This window comes from Phalangium opilio, unplaced genomic scaffold (assembly GCF_054372755.1).
Source record: "Phalangium opilio isolate 3A_F unplaced genomic scaffold, DU_Popi_V2 ptg000009l_1, whole genome shotgun sequence".
NCBI classification, from domain to species: Eukaryota; Metazoa; Arthropoda; class Arachnida; order Opiliones; family Phalangiidae; genus Phalangium; species Phalangium opilio.
The window spans coordinates 2,761,530-2,770,969 of NW_028324146.1; the positions used below are offsets into that span (position 1 = coordinate 2,761,530).

Here is a 9,440-nt window from a genome sequence, read left to right on the forward strand (position 1 = left end):
AATTTTAAAAGCTTGTTTTTAAATAGATTGAAGCGACTTTAACATCCTCGGTTAAAACTTTACGACACTTCTATTAGTTACAGTACTAATAGTATCATCACATGTGTAAGTGACTTTAAAGGCCAACTGCCATCGAAAAGAGTTCTAGCGAACTGAAAACCGAGCATCGAGACTAACAATGGAGCGACCGTGCCAATTTTCAAATCCCCGCTGGGGTAAAAGATGGAAGTGTTCTAGCTAACTGAAAAGCCGTGCAATGCGGTTCTAGCGAAGTGAAGATACGCAATAGAGAATTTTCTTCAGGGGAAAGCAAAAATTGGAGAGGAAATAAATTTAAAACGATTTCTATTGTTCATCTTCAGTTCGTTTGAACCACATTGCACGGCTTTCAGTTAGCTAGAACCCTTCCATCTTTTACCCCAGCGGGGCTTCAAAAATCGGCACGGTCGCTTCATTGTTAGTCTCGATGCTCGGTTTTCAGTTCGCTAGAACTCTTTTCGATGGAAGTCGGCCTTTAAAACTATTGTCATCCCATGTGTAAATATCCCCATATCCCACTTTTAAGTTTTTTCGCGAAACAACTTTAAGAAAGCAAGATAGCACTTAGTTCTACCTTGGACTAATAATAGAAACTTTGTTTTAATTATTTAGTCCAAGGTTTTACGGTGAAGTTTTGTGCTCAGTTAAATTGGAGTAGCTTAATACCGCTTTCCTCAGTGAGTGTAAACAATGCTTTAGAACGTTTGTAGATATGTGGTCATAGGGGCCAAAAATGTGTTCGATGAAAATCGTGACAAACACTTCATTATTAATAAATTAATAAATAAATAAAACAATGTTTCAATTGAAGACTGGATTTGAGAAACACTTTATTTCATTTGATGATTATATTACTAATCTTCTCCTCCAAAAATCGAATTGTTGACCACTTACCTGTATTTGAAGAATCTCGGAAGCTCTTCCAATATTTCAGATTTTTGTTGGAACCAGGGTGTCACAGCCATCACTGCACCTTTTCGATTCCTTTATTATGTGGTTCAATTTCAATAAAAAATGACTTGAAGTTACTCATAAACAAAGAGAGCAAGTTTTGCCGGTCAAATAATTTTCGTAGCTCTTTGTGTCACTTTACTGAAACATGGCGTCATGTTTAACCTCAAAAGCATAAAAGCCCATTTTTAGGATATCTACAGTGTGGAAGAGATCAGAGCAACACCTACCTTTGTGGAAAACCCCCAAAACCCCTGATGGACTACTTCACTGCAGTACATTTTCGAGCCCGTATACAGGGTGTGACATGTGTCATTGTATGCAAATGAGAACGTGCAACAAGTATCATAGTGAATATCGTTTAATGATACGCACTTTGAAACGTTAAAGACCTACGATTAAGCTTAGGAACTAAGGCATCACACTACAAATTAAAGGGCTGTTTGGTAAACTCATCAGCGTAAATGTTCGATGTGCCTACCGTCGTGGTGTAGGCACTTTTCAAGACGATTGTCCATGCCTTGTATTACGTTTTCTAGCATTTGAGGAGTGATTCGTTCAATTGCGCTTCGAATTCTGGCCGTCAAGTCGTCTACATTTAAAGGTTCTGTTGCAAACACCTTCCCCTTAACATATCCCCTTAAGAAGAAATGAAATAGGGTTAGGTCAGGGGATCTTGCTGGCCACGGAATTGGTCCACCTCTACCGATCCAACGGTTTGGAAAGTGCTCAGTTAGCGAACATTGACCGTCCAATGTGGTGGCGCACCATCCTGCTGGAACCACAGGTCCCGCATCACTGCTAATGGTAATGCGTCTATCGCATCACTAAACTCGTGGCTTTGGCCTACTTAGATAAGGAATCCATACGAGGTTACGAAGGTCAGAATTTTCCGCGGCATTGAGAATTCGGCACATTAATCAATCAAACGTACGCGTCGTTACTAGCAGCTTAGTTCGTATAAACGTTGTAAGTCCTGTGTCGTAGACGAATGGCAGCCTACTCCAACCGAGAAAAATTGGACATGACGTTTACTTTGGGTGAATGTCGCGGTAACGTTCAACAAGCGGCATTGCTTTATGCCGAACGCTTCCCAAACCGACGAAGACCGGTTCGAAGAACCTTCACGAACATTAGAGACAACCTACGAGATTTCGAGAGTTTTGTCGTGCAAGACCGTCAACGTAGAAGAGACCGTATAATTGGTAATCATGAAAGGGAAGTCGACATTCTAGCACGTTTTGAAGCCAATCCTCATACTAGTAGTAGAGCGGTCGGAGAAGAGGTTGGTCTAAGCCATTCAACCGTTCTTGCCATTTTACATCGGCATCACTACCGGCCCTATCATATCCACCTCCATCAAGCCTTAACGGACGATGACTACCTAAGACGTCAATACTTCTGTCTTACCATGCGCGAGCTAATTGAAGCCGATCCATATTTCTTAAGAATGGTTAATTTTTCTGATGAGGCGACGTTTCACAGGGATGGTACGGTAAACCGACATAACTCACATTACTGGACCCAACGAAATCCATACTGGTTACGGCACATTACCATCAAATTCTATGGAAGATAAATGTTTGGTGTGGCATTCTGGGGAACAGAATCATCGGACCTTTCTTCTTCGAGGACAACATTACTGGTGACAGGTATTTGCACTTCCTGCGCCACGAGTTTAGTGATGCGATAGACGCATTACCATTAGCAGTGATGCGGGACCTGTGGTTCCAGCAGGATGGTGCGCCACCACATTGGGCGGTCAATGTTCGCCAATGGCTAACTGAGCACTTTCCAAACCGTTGGATCGGTAGAGGTGGACCAATTCCGTGGCCAGCAAGATCCCCTGACCTAACCCCACTTGATTTCTTCTTATGGGGATATGTTAAGGGGAAGGTGTTTGCAACAGAACCTTTAAATGTAGACGACTTGACGGCCAGAATTCGAAGCGCAATTGAACGAATCACTCCTCAAATGCTAGAAAACGTAATACAAGGCATGGACAATCGTCTTGAAAAGTGCCTACACCACGACGGTAGGCACATCGAACATTTACGCTGATGGGTTTACCAAACAGCCCTTTAATTTGTAGTGTGATGCCTTAGTTCCTAAGCTTAATCGTAGGTCTTTAACGTTTCAAAGTGCGTATCAGTAAACGATATTCACTATGATACTTGTTGCACGTTCTCATTTGCATACAATGACACATGTCACACCCTGTATACGAGCTCGAAAATGTACTGCAGTGAAGTAGTCCGTCAGGGGCTTTGGGGGTTTTCCACAAAGGTAGGTGTTGCTCTGATTTCTTCCACACTGTAGAACGGGTATACTAAATATAAGCGAAATCGCTTCAAAATGAAAGTTATGTAATAAATGTTTTCATTTCTAGCCACCATTTTTCAACATGGCTGCATATTCTAAAAACATTCCTAGTGTGCGCCTACTACAAACGAATAACATCCATGTAAAATTTCACCTTCCTGGGTAAAGCTGTTTAGACTGTGCATTGATCATAATTCACTCATTCAGAAATTTTACTGACTTTATTTATGGATAAACTATTAGCAAAGGACCCGCCGTTGCACGTCTGAACATTTTTGTTACTTTTCAGGCCGACATTTGGCAGAAAATTGAATTTCAAAATTCAAGAAAGACTGTCTAAACGATACAACAAACCAGTATACTCAATATTAACGAAATCGGTTGCAGCGCGCGGTCGTTATTCCATAAAGAAGATTCATTTTAGATTTATGGCAGCCATTTTTCAAGATGGCTGCACAGATAGGAAATATTTCGTAATGCGTGCTTACTACTATTGGTTGCTCTTTACTAAGGAGAAAAGTTGAAAGTATAAAGGAATAGCATTGCAAATTAAGAACTAAAATTGATACTCGTTATGGCTCGTCATAGAAAGCTCGAAACCAGTTTTTCACCAAGCAGCTTAAGGCTCGATAACCCAAGAAATAAAGGCTCGAGGCTCGGTTCGAATCCAAAAAAAAATCAATGCTCGAACAGCCAGGCCCAATCGTTATTACTTAATGTGCTGTAAAGTACTGTACCTTATCGGAGTAAATCTCAAATTACGTTTTTATACGTGGCAACACTCACTTCGTCGAAACTGAAAAACAGGCACAATGAACCCACAAACAAGGATATGTTTTACTGAACAAGGCTAGGCTAAAACACTTTTTCATAAATTTCGCCTTTACAATCACATGAGTATGGTCTGTTCTGATGTAGTTTTTCGGTGGATACCACTAAAAAGCACCAGGCCTGACGTAATATAATTGATTTTCTGAAAATTACCTGAAACTGCACATAGACACATAGGAGGAAATTTATTGTGTGTGCATGTTAACTACAGAAACAGGTGGTTTATTTTCTGATCGAGGCTTAAAGCTCATGTTCATTACCAAGTAACAGCCAGTTTTAACACCGGATATTGGACAAAATAAACGAGGACTTTTATACGGAGGAAAATGTCGGTGGTAATCCAAAAAAATTCCTTCAACCAGCGCTTTTACTAGACAATAACTCTACGTATAACACAAACTGTCTAACAAATATTCTTTTTTATTAATTATTAATTATTAATTATTAACTATATTTTATTAATTTATACTTCTTATATCTTATCTGTGGGACTTTTTTTATAATTTTTGGCCTAATCATAAATTGCGTTACAATTATGTCTTTGATGCTTTTGTCACCAACCGTGATTGCAGTAAAATTTCAGTACTTCTAAAGCGATTCTCTACAAAGGCTGAGAATGTAGCTCTTATGATGCGCAGCTTTATGACTTCTATGTTCTCCTTTAATTTTATCAACCCAGTATATCCATAATGTTCTACCTCACCGAAAGAACGAACCTCAAGTGCTTGCAATATTATAATCAATTTTGGGTCTTGTTTATGGGATTATACAAGTAAATTTCAGGCCCATTACGTAATCAATAAAGCAGTTATTGCTTATGCCTATTTCTGGCTTTAATATTTTCCCCCGAAAAGTCATTATGACCATGACACAAAAACTATATTTCTGTTTACGCCGATCTTAATGAGATTTTATCCACGGTAACTTGGAGCTATTGACTTGTTAACCCAAAAGATTAATTAGTACAATTGTCTCCAATGAAAACTTTCTCTCGCGCTACGTCTGTTCATTCATTAGTACCAGAGAGAATTTATAATAGGGAGTGGAAGCTCTTGCCCTTGACAGTGCTAAATACAATGTAGCTCAAACAAGTAGGCTGCGACGCTAAAACTGGCCAGGTAAATTTCCGGTCACATGACTCTCCTTTAATTTTAAAGTTTGCCCTCAATCCCTGTTGGTTGTACAATTACCCAATAAGGGTTCGCGATTTCGAGTGCGACTTGCGCCATTTGGAGTTATTTTAAGTCAGACGTTTCCCTTTCCGTAAAAAGGTAGTGCCCATCTCCTCTAAAGACCCTCCCGCAACATTCTTCTATGGAAGACGTTTAAGCGGAAATGAAGAAGAGCATGTGATGGATTGCACTGATGCCTCAAAACGCAGATGAGCTTTGGGCTATGGTAAAGGTTGCCAGGAGGTGATCAGTGAAAGACTAAACTATACGGCGCAGTTGTTCGCGTCGATATCACGAAGGTTACAAAACATCATCGGTGTTAACGGAAATATGGCAAAATATTGATTTAACCAAAAACGGATTTATGTACTAAGAACGTCGGATCGTAGCTTTAGCCTCTAGTACCATCCTCGCATACTTTATTGAGAAACTTCGTCTGCTTATATTTTGACTCCACCCTAAATTCTGTATATAGCGACTTCTAGAGATCGAAAATGTCATTCTTATCTCTATTTTCGTGGTTAATTTTTTTTTTTCGAAATTGCGATATACAGAATTTGTGGGTGGAGTCAAAATATAAGCAGACGAAGTTTCTGAATAAAGTATGCGAGGATGGGTAGTGAATTTCCTACCTTCAACGTTCTTCTTGCATAAATCTGTTTTTGATTTAACTTATAACTTTAAATAAATAATAAGAACCCTACTAAATTACACTTTAATAATCCATATTGAAATAAATAAACTCTTTGCCCACGCGAAGAAAATATAACTTCTTCGTTTAATAAAAAAAACCATATTTTTATCCTAGTTTAATAGAACAATTATCACCTACCTAGATTACTAAAAAGTTACGATTTAACTTTGGTTTTTTAATTTGTTTCACAAGACCTAATATTTGGGGTACTAATGGTATGAACAAGACGTCGCGGGAGAGAAAGTTTTCATTGGAGACGACTGTACCAAAAGTAGAGACTTTTGAAAGCAATATCCGTTTTTTACGTCATGAACATATTCTTACCCCTAAGCATAATGTTGAGTCAGGTTTTCTCAGTTTGGTCCAATTTCGTAACAATTTCAGATAGAGGGTAATATAACCAGTATATTTCAATAGTGGTAACGATATTGTAGCATGGCTGCCTGATTTCTTGAAGCTTCTGCTCATTGGGTTCGACAGGGTTTACTGCCTCCATGCTATGAGCCACTCCACCTTCCTTCTTTTTCCAGAAAATGATTATTTTTTATAATTTATTATAGTTCATTTGTGTCAGAATTTTTGTGGAGAGCACCCACCTCGACTCATATCCAGAGTTCAGATACCCTCTTGGTTTTGGAGAGAATAAAAGTTCCTTTCTTCGTATTGAAGTAAAACCGTAAGTGTCCTTTAATTTTGATTAAGTTTTATGGCCCTTGGAAAGTGATCCCTAATTAACAATTTTCCCCGAAGGATTACATAAATGGGGCCCAATGTGGGGTTTGAATTCCATTAAGCCTCGGCTTGTCTTCACCACGTTTTACCCAAGGTGTTATTATCAAGTACTACGCCCACCCTTACCAAGAGGGATGCCAAGCCAAGCCTAGCCCCCCCCATTATTAATTTTAATTGAGCCTTAATTAAATCTAAATTAATCGGGCTGTTAAAAGGGAAATAATCCCATTTAGGCCATTAATTACATTATTAATAATTATTTTGTTACTAATTTTTTTTTTATTTTTCAATTACATAAGTTAAATGGCCCATGTTAATAACCTATTGGAACAACTACCTTGGAGACTCCTTTTTGGCAAAAAGAAGGAGGATCGTCATGGAGACGTGGAATTTGCCTCTACGAACGAAGGCAACGATACCTTGCTTCCAAAAACTAATGAAGAGGATCCTTTGGCTAACTTCAATCAAATTCTCAGCTTGGATGATTCAACGGAAACTGAATATGGGACTGCTGTCTCTTTCCTATATCCTTTAGAATCGGAATATTCTCCCTGTCCATCGAGATCGTCAACTCCCTGTACCTTCTCCCCTCAATCAAGGGTCAACACCCAAGACACTTTAGCCCCGCCAAACGGCAGACCAAAACCTCAACATATATCTGAACCTAGACAGAAATCGTCTTCAAGTATTCCAGTTAGGCCTAATGTTCCTCATACAGGTTATACAAATCCTCATACCCATCAACCTAACGGGAATATCCCTTCTAATTCGCAAAATGCGTTTAGTTTAGGACCGCATGCTGCCGCGGAGGAAGTCGGAAACCTTTTCCTACCTTTGGTTAAATCGATAGCTCAAAGCTTAGCTATTATAGCTAACACTTTACCTCAATTAATTAAAGCAAATCAATACGATAAACCACTTATCGATCCTCCGGAACGATTAGAGTTCTGGGGTTCTCCTAATGATAGCGCCATTGAATTCCTGTTTTCTTTTGAGGAATATGCTAAATTTCATAGACTTACGGATAAGGAAAAAGTATCAGCCTTGCCTATATTGTTCAAAGGGCATGTACTCTACTGGTTTAGGGATTTGACCCGACAGTATGATTCAGTTTGTACTATGAACCCTGACCACCCAAGACTGACTTGGGATAAATTTAAGAAACATTTCAAGGCTCACTTTAGAGACTCTGAAGCTGACTTCGAATTAAGATTAGAGATTTCCCAAAGGGGACAAGAGGACAACGAATCGGTAGAAGATTTCATCGGTGAAATCACTAGGCTTAATTTACGGATGAATCAGCCGTTATCGGAAAGAGAATTGGTTCCTATAATTAAGAGTAATCTCAGGTCGGAATTAAGAAGTCCTCTTCTGTTCCTAAAGTTTTCCACCATGGATCAGTTGAGAGCTGCTTGTAGAAAACTTGAGAAAAACCTTCAAAAAACCATCTGGCCTACGGAGAGAAGTGACAGAAAAAAGAACTCGGGTAGAGCAAGAGACCCTCCTTTGTCAGGGGCTGGCCTGGTTGTTGCTCCTCAACCTTACCCTGTCAATTGGGTTGAGTACCAAGATTCATATTACCCTGAGGCAGTTCCAAATCAACCATATCCCGATCAAAGTTCCACCAATAGGAACAGACCACTTACTAGAAACGTTCAGGCTATTACTAGTGGGCACTATGCTACTGACTGTCCACATAAAAAGACTGACAGATCGGGGAAGCCAAGGCGCTAAAAATCCCTCCCGGTCCCCAACAAAAACCCCTGAAGTACTCGATGTTTAATGAGTTCTTCGATATTACAAAAGAGTTATTTATTCATTATTTTTTTTTTGTTAAATTTTGTCAATCGGGCTTAGTCCCTTAAAAGGAGGAATGTAGCATGGCTGCCGGATTTCTTGAAGCTTCTGCTCCTTGGGTCCGGCAGGGCTTACTGCCTCCATGCTACAAGCCCCTCCCCTTAACTTCCCTTTCCTGAAAAGGATTATTTTTGTATTAACACAAATGTGTCAGTATTTTTGAGTAAATCACTCGGCTTCAGAGTTGAGATACCCTTTTTGTTTATGGAAAGAATAAAAGTTCCTTTTTTGATATTGAAATAAAACCGTATGAAGTGTCCTTTAATTTTAATTAAGTTTTATTGCCCTCCGGAAATGATCCCAAAGCAAATATTTTCCCAAATTAAATTTATTTTTTTTAAAAATCTGGGTGCACGGCAGTGCACCCGCCAAGTTGTCGTGCACTACCAGCAATCCTTTACCCGAAACATTTCAGCCTCATTTTCACCCCCTCGTAACTCGGTACTGGGGAATAGTACACCACTCATATTTGCACCTCAAGGGCACAGTGTTAATCCTAGGAAGTCCTCCAACTTCCAGCTTTCTAACTCATTTGGTTTCTGTGATAATCCTATGTGAAAATGACACATTATGAGACTGACTGACTGACACATCATCAAAACCTCTAGGGCATTTCCGGTGGTGCTAGAATGATGAAATTTGACATACTTGTACCACTAAGCATACAAGCAAAGGGAAAAGTCCCAAAAGCGGGAGTTTTCCCCTTTTAGCCCCTGAAATGGGGGTTTAGAATTAGAGTCATCATCTAAACCTCTAGGGCACTTCCGGTGTTGCGGGAATGATAAAATTTGGCATACAAGTAGGACTTAGCATACAAAGAAAGGAAAAAGTCCCAAAAGCGA

General features: G+C 39.5%; 1 protein-coding gene across 1 annotated transcript; it reads left to right on the plus strand.

Moving 5' to 3' along the window:
- Positions 1 to 6,582: 6,582 nt before the first annotated feature.
- LOC149713157 (uncharacterized) lies at positions 6,583 to 8,796 on the plus strand. The gene is made up of 2 exons (XM_089843656.1): positions 6,583 to 6,685; positions 7,041 to 8,796. The coding sequence occupies exon 2, from the start codon at positions 7,045 to 7,047 to the stop codon at positions 8,473 to 8,475; it is 1,431 nt and encodes a 476-aa protein (XP_089699782.1). The 5' UTR covers positions 6,583 to 6,685; positions 7,041 to 7,044; the 3' UTR covers positions 8,476 to 8,796.
- The last annotated feature ends 644 nt before the right edge of the window (positions 8,797 to 9,440 follow it).

What these genes read in the sequence shown, in the direction of transcription:
- LOC149713157 (XM_089843656.1), top strand. Translation starts at nt 7,045, where the DNA reads ATGGCCCATGTTAATAACCTATTGGAACAACTACCTTGGAGACTCCTT.